The 21,088-nt window shown below is 45.4% G+C and overlaps 1 protein-coding gene across 10 annotated transcripts in view; it reads right to left on the reverse strand.

Annotated features, from left to right (window-relative positions):
* Positions 1-4,854: 4,854 nt before the first annotated feature.
* The window catches only part of LOC129834324 (zinc finger protein 536-like), a 78,709-nt gene continuing 62,475 nt past the window's right edge, over positions 4,855-21,088 (reverse strand). For all 10 annotated transcript variants that reach the window (XM_055899216.1, XM_055899213.1, XM_055899210.1 and 7 more), the window contains one exon: positions 4,855-7,342. In XM_055899216.1, the coding sequence (XP_055755191.1) occupies positions 5,056-7,341 (2,286 nt within the window). In that variant the 5' untranslated portion in view covers position 7,342 and the 3' untranslated portion in view covers positions 4,855-5,055. The remainder of the gene's footprint in view (positions 7,343-21,088) is intronic.

Here is a 21,088-nt window from a genome sequence, read left to right on the forward strand (position 1 = left end):
AGAGCTGTTTCAGAAAGCGACCGTTTTGACACTTGCTTTTCTATCAATTTGGGCCTGAACACTTCTAGTTATTTTTGCTTTAATTACACAGCAATTACAATGTAACAGTAAGTCTGCATGTGTAATTACCCCCCATTGTAATTACGTAATTAGATGAATATCCATGCTTTATAACCTAAGGCGTCAGTCGGCAAATCCAATTTCCAATTTGTATGGCGCAAGCGTTTTGCCTCCATGTTTGAGAGCTGTAAAGACCTAGGGATAAATGACTAATCCTTGCCATGTTAAAATGCTGTTCCTCTTAAAAATATTTAGACATGGGGATTCTCCAGGGAAACGGAGCGGTAGGTTTGTAGCCGGAGCGGAGAGGTGGGAGTGAGGGGTGGAGTGGAGGTGCTCCTGCTCGAGGCCTTGAGAAAAGCCCCTCTCTCTCTATAGTCTGATGAGACCAGCTTCTGAGTAGCTGCATGATCATACTGTACATTCCTTTCTCAGCAGCAAGTCATTTGCATCAACTGGTTGCCATCCTTCCCTTTGCAAATTCTGTCTCTCTCTCTGTCTCTCTGCCTCGCTCTCTCTCTCTGCCTCACTCTCTTCCTTCTTTTCTCTGCCTCTCTCTGTCTCTCTGCCTCGCTCTCTCTCTCTCTCTTTCTCTCTGTCTCTCTGCCTCGCGCTCTCTCTCTCTCTCTCTCTGCCTCGCTCTCTTCCTTCTTTTCTCTGCCTCTGTCTCTCTGCCTCGCTCTCTCTGTCTCTCTGCCTCGCGCTCTCTCTCTCTGCCTCGCTCTCTTCCTTCTTTTCTCTGCCTCTGTCTCTCTGCCTTGCTCACTCTCTCTCTCTCTCTCCCTCTGTCTCTCTGCCTCACTCTCTCTCTCTCTCTCTCTGCCTCACTCTCTTCCTTCTTTTCTCTGTCTCTCTCTCCGCCTCATTATCTCTTTCTTTCCGTCTCGGCTCTCTTTATTTCTCCATACAGCCCAAGTAAAATTGCATTTGTCACATGCTTCGCATACAACAGTTGTAGACTAAGAGCCCATTTATTGTCAATCCGAAAATGTGGTCAGAGATTCCGTATGAAGGGTGTGCCGCAATTGCGGAAACTCCTGAGGCACGCAGAGGCCAAATTGAGCTCCGTGCCGCATCGCTGTGCACCTCCCAAATGTTGTAACAATGCAGGGGGGGTTCATATAGCTCCGCACTGACATGATTGGTTGACAGTAGGTGGGGCCAGGAGGTCCTGTATAAACACAAACTCACTTCCTTGACAACTTCCTTCACAACAGCTCTGCTCTGCTCCGCGAAGCGCAAGAAGTATGAACGCCCTGACTTCTGCCGAGGCAGTATCACCGTAAATGCTGCACGGCCAATGCAGACGTCGGATTGACCACGCAGCGCCTTTAACAGTGAATTGCTTACTTACGCTTACCTCCTGCTAGCAACTGACGGAATCCTCATAGTCTGTAAGAGACCCAACCAGAAACAACGTTAAACTTGCCTTTAGTTCATCCTAATCTCTCCATCTCTCTTTTTTCTTACATTTTAGAATCTACAATGGACGTGAATATAAATACCCCCCATCTTACAACACACTGGCAGCTCTGCTTTACATAGTATTACATCAGGTTTCAATGGGTTCTGTTACGCCATTCAGGGTAAGCCTCTGTTTAAGACCTGCACTCTGCAGGGCCTGTCGCTCTGAGGCCCACCATAATGAATTCAGAGAGAGACACTATCAAGTAGGAACCCTCTTGTTTATCAAGCCCAAGTCAGACCGGAGAACTCTGAAATCTGAAGCATTAGATTCCTTCCACAGTCAAACCAATCTGTCAGCCTAATAACACAAATAAAAGAGATGATTGGGGTGAAAACCGTACTAATGAAAAAGGGGCGAAAGGTTCTGACGTCTCTATGAAACACAAAGCATTTAAGGTTTTACTACTGTGGATGAAAGAAGGAAGGTCTCTGAAGGACATTTCTGAGGCAGACATTTTTCTCAGCAAGTCTTTAAACAAGTGCAGTGTCAAAGACAAAAGAGATTGTCTCGACCTTCTTTCACAGTTGAGATGTTATTGTTGATGACTGTAATTCAAGTTTAACTCAAAATTGCAGTGGGAAGGTGGTTACGAGGTTGGCGGTATGGTGATGGTTAGCAATGTTTTCAAGACACACACACACACACACACACAGTGCCTTACAATAAAAATACAAACAATTCTCAACACGCAAAAACGCAAGAGTGCACTATTAAGACTAACAGAGAGGTATAGTCAGCCACATCCTGTTAATTTAAAAACACTGACACATTCAGGCAACACACACATAAGCAGAAACACACTCATATACAAACACACTCACACACACACACTCACACACAAATGACACCTTCCTCCACATTAGCTGCAGACACATTTTTTCACACACCTCAGTTTCTAAATGAGGTGCCCCAAAGCTCCAAATATGAATCACACTCAATGTCATGAAGGAAGAAACACTTCTAGGGCTTTGTGCTGTCAGTAATGTAATACAGACTGCAACAAAACAAAACCCTTTCATTTTTATTTTTTTTACAGTTGTACATCTTTAGTGTTTCTTTCCCCTTTGACCCTGTTGTTGTGGTGGAGTAGTGTCTACACAGCTTCCTGAGTCTCACAACAGAAAGCCGGTGAACTGTGTCTGAATGGAAAGACTGTGAGAAAGAACCAGGCTAAGAGGCTGTACCTGTAACAATGTCAGCCCCAAACGCAGAGACAACTCCCCCCCCAAAAAAAAGAGCAGGTGGGGGGCCCTCAAGGTCAACCTTAAGGCCCGTTAGATCCAGCAGGAGGGAGCTGGCACGATGCCCGCATCCCCCTGTACGGTGGAGAAACACAGGGGTTTAAGCTGGCTATCACACTCCATCACAGCACTCAGAGAGGGACAGAGGAGGAGGCAGGGCATGAGAGCACTGATAGACGAGGTAGGACTACAGTGAGAGAGAGTGAGATGGAGCGAGAGCTGAAGAGAGCAATAGAGAAAGAAAGAGAGAGAGAGAGAGAGAGAGAGAGAGAGAGAGAGAGAGAGAGAGAGAGAGAGAGAGAGAGAGAGAGAGAGAGAGAGACAGAGTCTGTGCATGTCTGCATGTGTGTGTGTGTGTGATATTCAACTTAGTTTTTTTGTAACATGAATACCCAAAATATTTCAGTTGATGTAGGTTTTATTGTAAAAAAAATTTTTATTGTAAAGAGAGGGACAGAGGAGGAGGCAGGGCATGAGAGCACTGATAGATGAGGTAGGACTACAGTGAGAGAGAGTGAGATGGAGCGAGAGCTGAAGAGAGCAATAGAGAAAGAAAGAGAGAGAGAGAGAGAGAGAGAGAGAGAGAGAGAGAGAGAGAGAGAGAGAGAGAGAGAGAGAGAGAGAGAGAGAGAGAGAGAGAGAGAGAGAGAGAGAGACAGAGTCTGTGCATGTCTGCATGTGTGTGTGTGTGTGTGTGATATTCAACTTAGTTTTTTTGTAACATGAATACCCAAAATATTTCAGTTGATGTAGGTTTTATTGTAAATATAATTTCAATTGGCAATATTTGTAAGAACATGATCTTTTCAGAGACTTTTCAAGTTTTTGATGATGTGGAAGTTCTTCACATCACACATATGTAAATACTTCTAAAGTTGACTAAATGCCATGAGCTACAGTTCTCTGATTTACTTGAGAACCAGAAGAAAAATAAATAAAACTTCCCGCATTAAAATTCAGAAGATAATTACTTCCGCAACATACCCCCACCCCGTTGAAAAGTGTTATGTTTAATAGTCTCTATAAAGAAAATACATTTTTATCTCACTCTCGTTTTCATTAATTCCTAATTGGGGTGGGGGGGATTGTCTGTTATTATTTCTTAGATTAAAATAAACATAGCCCATTCCATGTTCAAACCCATCACACTACATTGGAATGATAAGGACTCTCTGCTACTGTGAATAAATAAACAATTTTGTCTGTACTGTTGGAATTAAGTTACTTCGAGCCTTAAGCATAAGCCACTTTTTTCAAACGGCTTAAAAGCACATTTCACTACGCAAATGAAGTCAAAAAAAATAAATGACCTGCTTTATACGTATATCTTTAATTAGTGTCTTGTTTAGCTTAAACCAACTGATTATCACATAGTCATGGCCTAATTAACGGGCGCGCTGCTTAGCTTGTGGTGTTCCGCCCGGAGGAATGAGAAAGTTACCTTTAAAACTTCTCTAATCATTAGGAACAGCCTCTCTTAATCCTGCTAAACGTATACTTTATCTGCTTTTTCTTATTTGGCTACGGTGGAATCGCTTTCCCTCCCACGTTCAAGGAGATGTTTTAATCACTCATAATATGTTTGGCCCGTTCTCGTCGTCTTGACTGATGTTACACGGGGACACATACTAGTCTGTATAGAGCATGTTCTTCACCACACTGTGTCTCAATGTCTCAACTGTATTTATAAAGCCCTTCTTGCGTCTGTGTTCTATGTGCCAGTGTGAATGACACAAGTCACGGCTCCGTCATGGGAGTTGAGCGTCTTCGTACGGTTGTTTTGTGTGAGTGCGTGACTCAAAGTGTGTCTGTGTGTTCATGTGTGCGTGTGTGAGTGTGTGTGAGTGTTTAGACAGGCCTCCCCTCTCCAGTAAAAAACAGTGTGCAGAAGGTTTCCTATAGAAGCAGGCTGTGTGAGGGTGTTTGACGGGTATTTGAACATGGGCGTTAAGTATCCCAGTTATGCACGGAATGTGCAGCTCGGATTTGTGGTGGGCTTTTTGAACAGGCAGTTTTGATCCGACCCCCCCCCCCCCCCCCCCCCCCCCATCTCTCTCTCCAGTCTAAGTGGACTCCTTAGAGTCCAGTGTTGTGTAGAAGGGATGTCAAAGCAAATGGCGTATGTAAGAGATCTTGTGCCAGCCATCAACCAACTCATCTTTGTGTAAGGACCTATCCTCTTCGGACACAATGGTCTCCCCCTTACGTGTCCTCCCCATATAAATAATGAAGAATACATTGGAAGAAGTCCTGATAATAAGGATAATGTGACTATGGGATTGATCATTATTCAGGGTATAGTAATGACTTAGTCTTACCTGAGGATGGGGAGGAAGGGTGTGGGCTGTCGTCTCGGACACTGCCGGTCTGGGAGTGACCTCCTCCGGCTCCGCTTTCCTCCGTCACGTTGGAGGATCCAGGGGTGGTGGACCTGCTGATGGACTGGGACTCGGGGTCGCTGGCTGAGCCACGCCGCTCATCCAGTCCTGTGGTGTTGTTCTGCTGCTGGATGGCTTCTTCTATGGGCCGCCGCTCCTTGTTGTGCACCCGAGAGTGGACCACCATCTGGTGATAGGTCCTGAAGACCCGGCCACAGTCAGGACACTCTGTGGGTTTCTCTTTCAGGCTAGTCAGGTGGTTGTACTCCAGGCCGTGGACCAGGCCCAGGCCATGGCCGCCATGATGGGGCATGAAGTCACGATGGCTGTCGAAGCCCACTCCGTCGTCTTTCAGGGGCATCATGGCTCCACTGCCGGCCTTCGAGCCATGCAGAGCTTCGCTGTGCTGCTTCTGCTTGGAGCCATCGTTGGAGCACATCATAGGGTAGTCATGCTTCTCTTTAGTGAAGGCCATGCCGGCAGCATTGGTCATCTCCTCATGGTGCTGCTCATGGTGCTGCTCCTTGGGCATAAAGGCACGGTCCATGGCCATGCCTCGTGCCATGATCTGCCAGGCCTGATAGCTATTCAGTGGGTCCATCTCTGCAACTTTGGCAGCCGCCTGGAGGCGTTCCATGCAGCTGGACTTCAGGGGGGGCACCAGGTTCAGGCAGCCCAGGAGAGAGCGCTTCTCCCCCTCGCCAAGGCCATGGCCCATCCCTGCCATTGGGCCCAGCAGCTTCCCCAGCATCTCCTTCTCTTTCATGGCAATGCCGGCTTTGGCCAGCATCTGGTGTTGCTCGCTCAGACCCTGTTTGTCTGGGGATAGGAAGCCGCCCTGCAGGCAGGAGATGTAACGTGAGTAGAGGTTAGCATGGGCCTCCTGGGCCATGCTGTTCATGGTGTTGACAGCGTTTATGTCCTCTGCTGGGGGCTTGCTCTTGATGGCCAGCTTATTGAGATGGACCTTCATGTGGTTCTTGAGAAACCAGGGCTCCTTGAAGCGACGACCACAGATCTGGCAGACGTGTTCAAATGAGTCCTTGTGCTTGCGCATGTGGCCCTTGAGGAACCAGGCTTGGCTGAAGACCTGGCCACACACCTCACATCGGAACTCGTTGGCAGGCTTCTCAGCTCCGCCAGCTGCACCCTGTCCCGCAGCTGACTCGGCCGTGATATGGGCTTTTTCCACATGGCTGATCAGGTCCTCCTCCTGCGAGGCAGCAAACTCACATAAGGTGCACTTGTAGGGCTTGTGCAGGATGCGGATGTGACGATCCAGCTCCTCACGCTTCTTAAACTTGCCCTTGCAGAAGGTGCAGCGGAATCCAGTGGGTGGGTTCAGGGCCTGGTCATCTTGGGTGCCGGCCGGCTTGGGGGAGGACGAGGGCTGGGAGAGGGAGTCTGGAGTTCCCAGGCTGGTGGGGGTGAGGAGGCCACAGGCAGAGCCAGGCTGTTGCTGCTGCTGCTGGGTCTGAGGGCCAAGGTGTGGCTGGTGCTGCAGGGGCTGGGCTGGCTGAAGGAGGCTGCTGCTCCTGATCTGCTTGTCCCTCAGGATGGCCCTCTCTTCCAGCTCATGTAGAAGACGGTTCTCCTCACGGACGCGGCCGCGTCCCTTACCGAGGTTTCCCAGCTTGTGGGTGCGTAGGTGGATTTTGAGGTTGCCCTTCTGTGCTGCTCGATGGTCGCAGTAGGGGCACTTGAAAGGCTTCTCACCTGTATGTGTGCGCATGTGCAGCGACAAGATGCTGTTAAAGCGGAATCGCTTGCCGCACAACGGACACGGGTACTTCCTGTTCTTACGGGCATCGTCTTCAATGTCGTTCATCTGGGACATGATGCCCAGGTTCTGCCCATTGAGAAACTGCTGCAGGTCCACACGCCCATTCAGGTTGGCCAGGGCACTTGCATCTATGTCCCGGTTGAGCTGGTTGGCGAGCAGTGCCATCTGACTGCTGATTGGTTGACTGGCCAGGGCAGCGTGGCTCTTCTCATCCAATGGGGTGGCAGCTTTCTCCTCAGGGATCTGCTGTCGGCTCTGTAGGTCGGGAAAGGCGTGGCCCAGCTGGGCCGTCAGCTGGTGGAGCTTCTGACTGATGGGATATCGGCCATTTAGCACTGCGTTGCTCAGATGGTCTCTGTCAGCGTCCGATACTGCTGAAGACACACCAAGGCACAAACTAGAGTCCTCCATCCTGTAAGAGAGAAGGATATCATGTCGGTCAACCACAGTCAATCAACCTGATGAGCAATGCATTAAAAAAGAGCTATGACTCATCCAAAAATCTGAAAACCGGAAGAGAAGGAGAAGTATTAGAGTAAATTGTCAGTGCATGATGAATGGAAATAGAGATGTCATTTAGCAGAGCGTCTTACGGAAGGAATTAGGGTTAAGTGTCTTGCTCAAGGGCACAAAAGCAGATTTTCACCTAGTCGCCTCGGGGAAGCTCTTAACCGCTATGCTACCTGCCGCCCATTGAAATGTCATTTTCTTCTTTTGATTTTCAGTACAGCTTATGTTCTCACACTTGTGGTTGGAAGACTGTAACTCTCAGAACTTTCTCAGACTGCAACACAGTTTTGGATGCAATAATTACACGGTAAACACGGCGGGCGCTGCATAATTATGCTACTTGGGCCCATCCTATCAGAATTCCTCCAATTACACGCCTTAATGAAACGGAGCAATGCCATTGTCATGAAGCTGCCGCAATGCTACAATTATGATATTAACAATAGCACTTAAAACCAAGGGGTTACTTCAGTAAACACACGCTCTTATCTCCCTACTGCGACACTTGTCTCGGCGTAATTCTCCATTAAAGAGGCACATTACATTTGATGTGAATCACTTTGCTCTTGCCTTCTTTTCCCCTCCTCTCATGGCTTCCAATAAGGAGGAAAACAACAGTTGGTGTTATTGAATGGGTTCCCAATGTATCAGAGGCCCTCCCAGCCATTAAGAATGGTTTCAACGGCCCAGAGCATACACCGTCAAGCTGAAGGGAATACACAAGCAGAGTCTGTTTTTGTCTTCTTGCTTGCCGGGTTGTTTGTGATGCCCTCCCCTCTCTTAAGAAGGATAATGGCGTGTTCTTCCCTTGTAACTGGCGGGGTCAAGCTTCCGACACAATAAAGCGAGTTCTGCCTTGGTCAACAAAATACTGTATAATATCTCATTAAGCTGATTAGTATGCTGCCTAGTAACAGTGGCAGCGTGCTATAACACATGATTATAATCATTTTTAAAAATCCTTTCAGGGACTACTAAGCACTAGAATAACACGAGTTCACATTTAGTGGAGTGAGACCAGTTTATGTCCAGACTCCTGTGAAGTCAGGGACACCCCCAACCTAAACACACATAGACACACGCACCTGCACACATACACTTCACAGGGCTCAAGGACAACTCGCTCTCGCTCTTAAGATCTCTCTCTCTCACACTCTCTCTCTTGCTCTCTCTCTCTTGCTCTCTCTCTCTCTCTCTTATAGCCATCTCTCTCTGCTTCTAACTAGTGCTAACCCAGACACCCACCAACTGACAAGGCTAGACAGAACAACATAAACAAAAAAACATAGCTTTGAATCAAACCCGTTACACACGTACAGTACACACCCGATACAGAGGACGTGGGAGTGAAGCGCATTGCTGACGCACCCTGGAAGACTTAGGCCTGGCTGTTCTTTAGCCAACCGTTCCTCCAACACTGTTGCTTGTTGTTGACTCTTATCTCTAACATATGAATAAGGTCTGTGGGCTGCTTATGAATGCGTTCTTCTTCTCTAGAACTTGACCGCAATCATTGTCTAGTAATAAAGGTGAAGGCCATCAAATGAACCCTTGAAGGATATAATGGCTATATTATGTAGACTATGTGATGACTGGGCATGCCTCATGTATGCAGAGCTTACTTACATTGACGAGGTCACGGACGACTGTATGAGCTTATTATCATGTAACTGAGACACGAATATACTATCCCGCACTATTGCAAATACCATTCAGAAAATGTCTATGTAATACTGTAATAATATTACATTGATATGAGTATATTTTCAAAATACAATGTTGGGAGAATACATAGGTAGATAAAAAACAGTTCATGGACAACTTTCTCATCCTGATTTCTTAGGAAGGATTGTCCATTGCCAGACAAAATGAAGGGACTCTTAAATGTGCCTCCCACAATCCGTTGCAAACTCTGCCAATATCAGACGGAACCCTTTTTGAAAGTGCCCTGCATGCACGTTGCCTTCTGCCATAGAAATATATGATTCAAACAAGACTGATGAGCTGTTGCTCATTTATAGAGATAGCAGCTTGCCCTTTTCTTACATTTGATTTCCGGCTTTATCTTTAACATATAACAAAGGCAGATAGACAATGGAATAATGTGAAATGAACTGACAAATCCAGTTTGTTTTTTGAACGTATCCTTGCTGACGAGCGTATGCAAATGAACTGCATTAATATGCTTCCCTTGCGCCCAAGTCATTTTATATTTTTTTCCTGATTAAAAAGGGCATTTCTTATGTGACACCCCCCCATCCTATCAACACACATGCAAGCACACGCACGCACGCACGTACACAGACACACACACACACACACACACACACACACACACACACACACACACACACACACACACACACACACACACACACACACACACACACACACACACACACACACACACACACACACACACACACACACACACACACAGACACACACACACACACAGACACACACACACACACACACACACACATTGCTTTTGACAATAATTCAATATCAGAGTGCCCTCTATGTGTAACAATGCAGGTAGCAATGCTCTTAGAACAACAACACAATGAGTGTTCAGTGTACTCACGACAGTCTTATTTCATTCATATGGAATTCCGTTTCTGAAAAAGCAAACGCTTTGATGTACTCACATAGAGCAAGTAGTACCAGTTGTTACACAGAAAGTACCAGTAATCCAACGTGTCCTTCTCTTGTACACAAGTACGCAATTCAAGTCTGTGTGGTTCGCATTATAAACTCACAGGGTCACAAGTTGTAACTTCTTACCGTCATAGTTAGCATTACAAGTAGCTCCCGAGTAACTGTACACCTGTATGCTTGACCTTGACATCTCAGCCATCCAAACAGCACACTGTAGCAATGTCTGCACTTGCTCTAACCCGAAACAGATCTAACGTTTGTCTGGTGTCTACAAAAAATGCTCTTTCATTAACGATAAGGCTCAAATGACGCCTGCAAAGCCACCAGACTTCCTTTTGCACTCTCTCACAGAGGTGCAGTAGTGCTCTTCTTTACAGTTTGTGGTTAATATTCACAGTTTTTAGTAAAGCGGCACACAACCAGATTTCTCCTCTTCTTTCTCTCTGAGCAAATTGCTCTGCAACCTACAGCTTAATTACGGACGGTATCTTCAACACAATGGAAGTGTATTTCTGTCTGAATATATTTGGGCTCAGTACGTGTCATCATCTAATTAACAAGCATCACAAACGTATGAGGGCATATGTGCTCTGATCCTATAAAGTACATGCAAAGTTGAAGGAAACAGAAAACACTTGGTCAGGTAGAGTATTACAAATGATGTATACACTGAATACCACAGACATTTGCATATTCTAAGGCTAAAACACATGAGCAGAGTATGGCTAAACATGCTCTTGTGAAGGTTTTGGATTTGATAAAAGACAGGAAGTATTGCTTGATGTGATATTGATGGTAAATGTATCAACTGGGTCAACTGAATGCAGGCCAAATAAAACTTTTTGGATATTTTAAAGCTATAATCCTTAATTGCTACAACAATTTTTGGACTTATAAATGAATTATATATACCAATTGATTCTTTAATAATATAACTTATAAATGTCTCAGGAGCTTAGTTCATCAGAACCCCAAATATTAAAAAAAATTTACTCCAATGTTAGCAAACAATACAATGCAAAAAAACAATGTATAGCCTCAAAACATGTTTAAAACTATCATTTTGATATAATGGATGTTCAGTCCTTGCATCCATAGCTCTGTCTATGAATTTGAAAGTGGTTACACTTCTCCAGGCCCATCCCTCAGCCTTTTTAAAAAACCAAAACAGAGGTAGGTTGACCACTTTGTTATTGTTTTAACGGCGGATTCTAGGTTTATAAGGAGAAATGATGAATGGAAAAGCCATTAGTAAGACATTACTTTGTTATTTTGGCATGTATTGACAAGAATCCATGAACTAATTACAATGAAATACCTCATTAAGTTATAATGAAGGTCATTGCTTTTAATAAATCCATCATTATTCACAAAGTAACGAAATTCCATCATATTCGCACCAAATCATTAACGCATTTAGAGGGGAAAAACAATCTGATGGAAAATGAGTGTGTTTGCCATATGTTACATACTCTGAGGAAAGCATTTTTTTTTTTTTTTAAATATTGAAGGAAAGCAGATACCAACACAAGTAGAGCTGGGATCATTTTAAGCATGGCAGTAAATTGAAGCTAATATGAATATTTCCTCATGCTTGTTTAGTCTATTGCAGGTGGTCTTCGGAACGCTTCTCATTAACCCAATAAAACGTGAGTTGTTTTTCTTCCTCTCCATGCTCTTTGACTGAACTGGATTATTACATGCTGTAATGAGGCGAAAACAGAAAGGTTCCCAGCACAACAAGTGAAATAAAGTAGAATAAACCCAGTCCGTTTCTTCCAACGTCATACCCTAGACCCCACACAACTACGCTAACGTATGAGTTAAGAACCAAGATTCGAGCTTCATAACATAGTACGAATGAAGTAAACCAATACATCAAAACAACAATTCTATACAAGAACTTGAAGGCTATACAACAGTGACAAATATGAATCGACCTAGCTGGGCCTTTCCTTTCTGCTCTGTAGTCCCACACAATATGTCATTGAGGTCTCTTAAGAGGACTTGTCAACAGGTAGTTCGGCTTTCAGCTCATCTCCACAGATCACTATGAGGCCCCCGCTGAAAGAAAAAATAGAAAGAAAAGAGAGAAAGAAAAATGCCTGTCTTTTTATCCCTGCGTCTGACAGGCTTTCGGGATGCCAAGGAGGAAGATCAACGGGAGACAAGCGAATTCCCACAGTTCATTGTCCTGGTCAGCCGCATCATCTTCCGGAGCCGGCCAAAAGCTCAAAGCTTCCTTTTATGCTAACCATTCCTGGTATTATTTTGATGACCAGCAGATGTGTGTGTGTGTGTGTGTGTGTGTGTGTCTTTTTCATGTGTATATCTTGCAATAGTGGTCACAGCAGTGTGGAAAGACTCCTGCCAGTAGATTTTACGCATTGTGATGAGTGGGGGATTAATTGTCTCGAACATTTGTTAACCAGACCGTGTTTCACAATAAGAAGGGCGATGGATGAGATAGACGACAGAGGACAAACTAGCGCACAAAAAGTGATGAAAAGTAAATGATTTTAGATCATGGGGAAGAATTTCCAACATATAAATGATTGTCCGTATTCTGTCGTGTGCAGTTCCTCCCGTCCTACACCTCCCCCTCCTGTGACACAACCCTCTGTCGGGGGGGGGGTAACGGGGCCATGTCCTACAGTAGTCACGGTCGAATCGCTGATCACGCATGGTTACTCTACAGCAGAGAAAGGCCAGCGAACAATGACCACAGTGTAGCTGTCCGTGTAGGGTCGATCATGGCTTACATCATTCCCCTGGGCTGCCTGCCTGCATTTGAATACTACTCACTGGAAAATGCAATGACACATCGCTAGTAAGGCATGGCCGACACTGTTTCTTAAAGGCAGACAGGGAGAGAGAACGGCGCACACATGCTAACAGTACAATCAACCCAGCGATTGTTTTCACTCTACAGTGGGAAATGAGAAGGGCAGCCTGGTAGTGCTGAGTGAGTCACCCATCATCACACTCTCACAGGCATTAGAGCGGCTTTAATGTTGGCAAAATAAAACCATATCTGCCTAGCGCCGGTTGACAAAGTCAACCAGGTCACGTTTTCTTCCCTTTCAGGTCATTTTTTTTTCTTTTCTTCTAGACTCTAAATGTCAATATCACCTGAAATAAGTGAATATCATAAATAATTGCTGTTTTCTCCTCCTCATGCTGGTTCTGTTCTTAGGAAGTTTTGCATAATGGCTGAACAGGGGCTGTTGTTGTGACAGGTGCTGAAATCAAACCGGGAGGCGACGGAGACAAGGTTCAATTTAGTTTGTGAATCCTTTAATTGTTGCATAGCTAATTAAAAAAAAAGATCCCTTACACTCCTGACTACTTATCGTCGCTTGTATGCATACATGGGGATGCGAATTGCGCCTTGAAGCCAAGTGATGCTGCCTTTGTGAAGGGAAGGGAGAGGGGTTGGGTGCTACTTCAACGTACTTATCATCTCCTCACAACTGTAGTTTGGAGTTTTCACAAAACAAATGTATGGCTAATTAGAGACACTCATTATGGAAAGCAAGTCAAGTAATTATTTTACATCATGCCGCTGTTAATTGAACGATTCTTCAATATCTTTGAAAATATCTATTTTTCTCTCCTTTTTTTCTCTGTGAGAAGATAAGGGGAGACTATAAACAGGTAGGGGAGCCATGTGCTCTTGAATGAAAAAGCACTTCTGTCAAGGCAAATGGGCTTTTTAAATATTGAACCACTGCATGTCTTTTTAATATGACAATGCTAAATCTTCTTTATTCCATCACTTTGATAAACTATCTCAAGCTAATCTGGAGAGACTTCATGTGAAGGAAACGTTCAATTCTTGCAGGCACTCTGTCGAGGCAGGCCGTTATGCAACTGTACTCGGTATGTCCATAGAGCAGTTTTTTAAAAGCAGCACACATCCTGTTTAAGAAAGCAACTAATCTTATCAAAGCCATCAGGAAGTGAGACTTGACTGCAAATGCTCTCGATTCTTTGCATACGTTACAATATCTGTATTTTCTTTGCCGCTATTGTTTGCAGCTGTGAGTAGCTCTGAGAATAATTCATAATTTTCTCTCTCCCTCTCGTGTGACCCAAAGTTACGTCTTAATGTGGCTTAATAAGAAAGGGAAAAAAAGACAGAGAGGAAGAGAGGGAGATTCAGAGAGCAGGGCACATTATCGGCATTAAGAGTAAAGTGTATTTATTATGGACTAATTGTGGCAGAGGAAGTGCGTTAGGAGGGTGTGCTCTCAGGAGGGAGGGTGGGAAGCCTTCGGGACATCAGGGAACATGTGTATTTATCTCACTTCATCGGAAACAGTGGGGCTACTCTTCTTAGGATCAGAGGAAAAAGTGAGAGAGGAAGGGAGGGAGAGAGAAAGAGGGGAAGAAGGGGGAAGAGAGAGCGAGTGCAACCATTTTGCGGGCCAGACAGAAGTGTTTGCCTACATGCCAACGCTTCACTAAGACGAGACTCTGATTAGGAGAATAAGGCAAGTTGGTCAAACTTCAAAACAGGCCTCTCTCTGAACTCCACTACAAAAACCTCTCATCCTGTTCTCCTCTTTGAAACACCCAACCCAGAACAGCAGCTTCCTTTGGGTGAGGTTGCTAAAGATAATAGCTTTTACAGCAAATAACATTTAGAAGACATATTTCTACAGTGAATGTGAGAGGTAAAGGACAGTATACATTACCAGAAGTGTTTTATATTTCATTCTACTGAGGTAAATAAGAGATGTGTGTATTGAAGGGTCAGTCTGGCCCAGGAACGGATTACTAATGTCTCTCCACAATCCTCTCTCTCTGACCTGTCTGCATTTATACAACTTCTCCCTGCGTGTGTATTTGTGCGTGTGCCTGTGTGTGTGCGCATGTGTGTTCATAAAGGTTGATAATGTTTAATGAAAAAGGAACTCTCTGTATAGTGCATTCAGTGCTCCCCTCCCTGGAGAGGTCTTGCTCCTGAAGCAACACAAGGCCTCTTCTTTAATTGTCCCGGTGTAGTGCCGTGTGGCTGGTGATAAGTGACATTACTCACATTCTCTGTTTTCCTGAACCCTCGTCATCGCTAACCCCCACCACCATGATGCTAATATGTTGTTTATGTTACCATGGCTGCAAACTGTACATATTCTATTCAAGAGGCATCACTGCATGATCGATGCATCACGGGTCGTAACCTCTCTGTTTCATTCCCATAGTGGTGACCACGTAGCAGCTGTGAACTCTAAAGGTACATTGTGCCATTTCAACACATTCACATACAATTCCAGATTTACAAATCAAAATGATCTTACAGCCATATGAAAGGGCATCCATGTTTTGGTCAAATTGTACTGCATTTCTTCCATGATGAGGCTAGGATGTATTTTTAGTGAATAAACATTTGAGGATGGCACTGTTACGCATAGCTTAGCCTAAACAGTCACCAGCAGCATGGGGGCACCTGCCATGTTTAGCCTGCCTGCTGCACCCCACCACCCCTCCCTGTCCCCTCAGCCTTTTGATAATGCGGGGTATTAAATCACCCATGTCCTACAGCTGTGATCTGTTGTCGGGGGCCGGTGACAGCAGGGCTCACAACACGGACGGTGTTCTGCTATCACCGCTGAACTGCCTGTCTGAGCCACTTGACAGACCTCTGGAGAGGCAGCATCATCTTCATGCCCTGAAACCAGCCCCCTTACCCCCACTCGGCCCCTCACCCCTCACCCCTTACCCCCATACACATATCCCTTCCCCTCTGCCCTCCTCCATCTCAGGGCCCTGATTCTTATTTATGTGACCCACCTCCTCTACATCTCTCCTTCCTACCCTCCATCCTCTCCCTTTCTCCCTCTCTCCCTCCCTCTCCATAGTTTTTCTCCTGCATCTGATTAAGTTAACAATGTGCCGTTATTTGCATGCTGATTTTGCCGGTCCCTCTCCTCAATTCTCTCACAAACACAGGGGCTGGATCACAGTAATGTGATAGCACAGCAGCCAGCCAACGCAATCTCCTGCAAAACCAGGTGTGTGCAATCCACTTCCCTCTTAATTCCTGCCCCCATCCATTTTTTTCTCCATTTTTTTTCCATCCCTGTAGTGTTTATAAGGTTGTATTACAATCAAATCTGGAGCACGAAAGCCTGTCTATTTTTATTAATTATAGACCGGCGCTGATGTGAATGTATTCCGAAAGCATCTTCAAAATAGGTCGGCATACAGTTTTCTATTCTTATCACATTTAAATGTCAACATGGTGCAAAGCCCTACAAATTAGTTCAGGCAGACTTCAACCCCCATTTAACATTTGAAGCTCTGTTCTGTAAGCTCAAAGTGTGATTTAACGCAGTTTACATATATAAGGAGCTAGTGGTTTGTCTTTCAGACTTCTCATTTCAATACTGATTTTACTGCCAACCTGCCTGAGAAAATGCTGGTGGGGGAAAAAGGGGGGAAGATTATATAAAGCAACAGAAACAATGCATTAGCTTTCGTGAATAATAGATCCTCCGTCGATCCGTGCGAGATCTACGTTTTTAAGCGCCTCCGCATAAATCCTCAGCCGAGGTGAACACATCAAAATTGCGGGGACGATTTCTTGAACGTCTACCCAAAGATGTCGCGAGTGAAACACAACCATATAAAACACCCCTGTTTATATGCAGGCCGGACACAGTCCCCATAGAGTAACATGAAACAATGCGACGGAGATCTGTTGTTCAGGTTACTGGTTGCTGAGCATACCAAACAGAGTTCAGACATCTAATACACTGGACCTATTGATACAACCTACGTAAGGAAACACGTACCACCATGAACGTCTCCGCAACAAAACAATCACATTCTTCTCAGAAACGCAATCTGACACGGACATGTCGTATGGAACGCTATAGAAAATCACATTTGATTTGGATCGTGATGGGGATAAGAAAATACCATAGAATGCGCACAACAGCGGCTACTACCAATGAGGTCCACTGACCAGACATGGCCTTCATTGACTCAGCCTCACCACGGCAGACAGGGTAAAAGGCAGATAAAACGCCTCATACCCTGGGGAAGTGTCTCACATGTCAAGCTGTTTCACGCCACTGAAACGTGGGCTCGACTACAGGCCTGTGGGCCACCCTAGGTCCAGTCAGCTCTGAAGGATGCCTTGCTTTGTGGGGTTAGAATCGAGGATGTGCCCCATACGCTTCATTACACTTCTGGCCCACTGGCCATATCTAAGGCATTCACTGACTGCATCACCGCCCAACACAACCAGTTCATTCAGGCGATATGGACCAAGGTCCTCAAGCCCAGTCACAATTCTTTTGTGCCACAACCTCAATCTAGTCTAGTCCATTCTGTGTCTTTTGACCAATAGCATTCAATGTCCCCAGCTCGCACTTGCCTCAGTTATACCAAAACCTGCCATTATAAGTCACCAGCGTAGATATGGCTACTTTACATAGGACACATTCCCTTGGAGACTGTTCTGTGCTTGGGGCTACTGTTTCTCCACCTCATACTAGTGTCGTGGCACGGCCCTTTAAAATGTCCTAATGGTTCCTTTCTCTGTGTTTTTTCCCCCTACAGCTCAAAGCAAAGTGTTCTATGGGTGTGCCTAACACGAGCGAGCTGAAATATCAAACGCGTTCTATATCTTTTTATGCACAGAGCGACCCTAAGGGGTTTAATTGACAGTGGCGTAAAGTGAGTTTGAGGCCGACGAAAGAGCAACGTGAAGATGTTTCATTAACAGACAAACAGAGCCCAATGGCTCCCATCGAATTGGCAGGGAGTGAAGATTCCCCAAAGTTAAAACCCATTTGTCCACAGAGTAAGTGAACTTTCTATGGTATTCATTCAAAATGGGAAAAAAGGGTTTGGCTTCCAAGTGTGTGGAAGTGAGTATGTCAGCGTAGTGTGTGGGCGTGTCAGTGTCAGCCAGTGTGTGTAACAGAGAGCATATGTCTCTTAGTTAAGCACTGTCTCGATGTATACGTTTATGCTGCTTGTTAGTTCAGACCTGCTTCGATTACGAGGACGGTCTCCACGCCGTACTGCCGTGCTCTCTGTTCAGCATCTGTCTACACTAAGCAGTACAGTAGGATCCCTCCTGTTCTCCGTGCGAGAGCTGCTCCTCTTCCTCGATGCGCGTGATAGCCCAACTCTCCGAGCCAAACACGCAGCGCTGTTCTACGACTTCAAATATTCATCAAACAGAAAGAAGAGAGAGATTCCTCCTATCCCGCGGTAGTAATTTACCAATTATTTGGAGTACCTGCTGACAGGTACGTGTCACAGTCTGCTACATTCCCCCCGTCCCGCTCCTACCCGCCGCCCTGCCTTTCCCCTGCTGCGGAGAGAGCCGCGCCGCTTCAGGCACACAGCGAGACGAGAAGAAGAGGAGGAGGAGGAGAGTTTGACTGCAGCTCTGATGCTTTGATTTGGGAAACGGTTAAGAGCGACGGAGCGTCGAAACTTGACGTGCTCCAAACACGCAGCCCCAGTCACTCTCAGGGCGGTTCGACTACTTTCTAAAGGAGTCCGGGAAGACAAGGCCTCTCTTTCCGAAACTCAACCAGCGAAAAAACGATACAAACACGACGAATACAAAACACACAATAATGGCTCATTAAAGAGAGCAGACGACTACACAAACAAAGCAGCCTTCACTGGCTGTCACCGGCGCTCTCTGTGATGAGGAGCACAGTGGCGGTGCAAGAAGAAACTCTCTGAAACAGTCGCAAACCACTGCCAAAGTCACTGTGACGGATCTCTTTGCCTGCCTGCATTATGTCTCCATTTGTCTTGGTGACACATCTAACGTGGATGATAGGCATTGGGAGAACTAGGACTCCGTAGCTCAGTCTCAGTGAAACAGACCATCTCTTTCCTTCAGTAGAGGACCCCAGAGCTGAAGGAGATGTAATTCAATTAGGCCCTGTGTGTGTGTGTGTGTGTGTGTGTGTGTGTGTGTGTGTGTGTGTGTGTGTGTGTGTGTGTGTGTGTGTGTGTGTGTGTGTGTGTGTGTGTGTGTGTGTGTGTGTGTGTGTGTGTGTGTGTATAAAGATGCGCTCCCTGAGCATTATGGGAGTTTGGAGGAGCTGGGGGTCTACACGGGGCCATCAATCGGTGTGGAAGTTCAGGCCACCGTGGGCCAGGCGTCCGGGCAGGCGGGCCACTGGAGAGGAAGGAGAGGAGAGCGCTGCCTCTCTATCTCACACTGTGCCCTGAATAAATGAACATCTCTCTAGTGTGTGTCGCGTCGAGGAGGTACTTCAAAAAAACTGCCATCCCTCACTCACCGAACGAAGGTAAAGAGCTTCTCCTCTGCCTTTTGTTAAGAAACAAAACAGAAAACAACAAGACGGGACTGAACAGTCGAGTGAGAGCGCGTGGGAGGAAATAATTTGTTTTTCAAGTTAATTCTAATTGTCAGCAAAAATAGCGAAAAGTGTGTCTTTAGGATCCATATACTGTATCAAATTAATGCAAAGTAGACATCATTTAATTGCTGTACTCTCATTGGAGGAGAAAATCTCAAAACCCAGACATCCTGTGTGATTAGACAGTCAGGACAACAACTGCCTAAACATGCAACAGAGGAGTGCCACTGACTGCTTCAGTCAAGTACAGGAAATGTGCTATAGTGCTGTCACTATGATGAATGATGACATGATTCATCCTGAACAGATTGTGAGCGGTTGCATCATGCACCGGCATTTGGGACCGTCAGATTCCAGCATTGTATGTCGCATTCTTTCCCTCAGGTAGGGCAGGTTCACTGTACATCTGGGGCAGAGGACTTCTCACGCTCATTGGGGCGGCAGGTAGCCTAGTGGTTGGAGCGTTGGGCCAGTAACCGAAAGGTTGCTAGATCAAATCCCCGAGCTGTCGTTCTGCCCCTGAACAAGGCTGTTAACCCACTGTTCCGAGGCCGTCGTTGTAAATAAGAATTTGCTCTTAACTGACTTGCCTAGTTAAATAAAGGTTCAAATAAATAAATTGTGGCTGGAACCACTTTATGATAGTAATCCCATAGACGGTCATTGACCCGGCCCATGAACATATCTGCCACACAATCCAGTTCTAATTTGAAAAGCCCGGCACCGTATCTAAACCTCTCTCTGCAACTGCAGTGCATGTTGTGCGGTGTCTGCATGGTGACAAGCATCCTTAAGAAGCTTAGGTGCATGCGTGCACAGTGTGTGTGCGTTTTCAGTCGAGACCGTCTCATAAATAGTTAACAGAACGACGCACAGGAAGGAATTAACCACCTTTACTCGTCTTTAATTACTACGAAGTCCACCTCTGTACCACCGATCTATAAATACATAGTGAATCCCAAGTGGCACTGAAGTTACTCAGTCCAATGTCTTACAGAGATATACCTCAGAAGAAAAAAAAATCCTAGCCCAAAATGTGAACCGTAACACAGAAATTGGGACAAACCATACGTCCTTCTGTGTATTTTGGGATCCCACTAATTCATTTGGATAATACTACAAAAAATTATATAAAAAAAAAAAAAAAAAAAGAAGAATGATGAGAAAAAAAAAGGAATTTGAAGAGGGAGAAAGAGAGAGAAGTCCTAGGGGGGATATGTGATGAATCCAGGTCTTAGGGGTGTTTCAGGGAGTAAAATAAGGTTGAACCTCAATAGGATCAACATTCAGGGCAAAACTGCAATAAAAGTAGAAATCTGACAGAGAAAATGATCTGTAATTAGGACAAACAGCACTAAAAGCAAGTTCAAAGATAATTGTTTTTGGAGGGGTGTGTGACTGACTGCGAGGAATCCCAGGGCGGCCAGTTTGTGTGGTGGAGAGAGAAACAGAGAGAAAGAGAGAGAGAGAGAAAGACAGAAAGACATAGATAGAGGCTAGTGTGTGAGCGAGAGAGAGAGAGACTAGAGACAGGCGAATTAAAGAGAGAGATAGAAGGAGAGCAGAAAGAAAGAGAGCAAGTCCAAAGTGAGATGGGGGTTAGGGGAAAGTCGCTGAAG

The sequence above is a fragment of the Salvelinus fontinalis genome, chromosome 35, assembly GCF_029448725.1.
Source record: "Salvelinus fontinalis isolate EN_2023a chromosome 35, ASM2944872v1, whole genome shotgun sequence".
In the NCBI taxonomy this organism is placed as follows: domain Eukaryota; kingdom Metazoa; phylum Chordata; class Actinopteri; order Salmoniformes; family Salmonidae; genus Salvelinus; species Salvelinus fontinalis.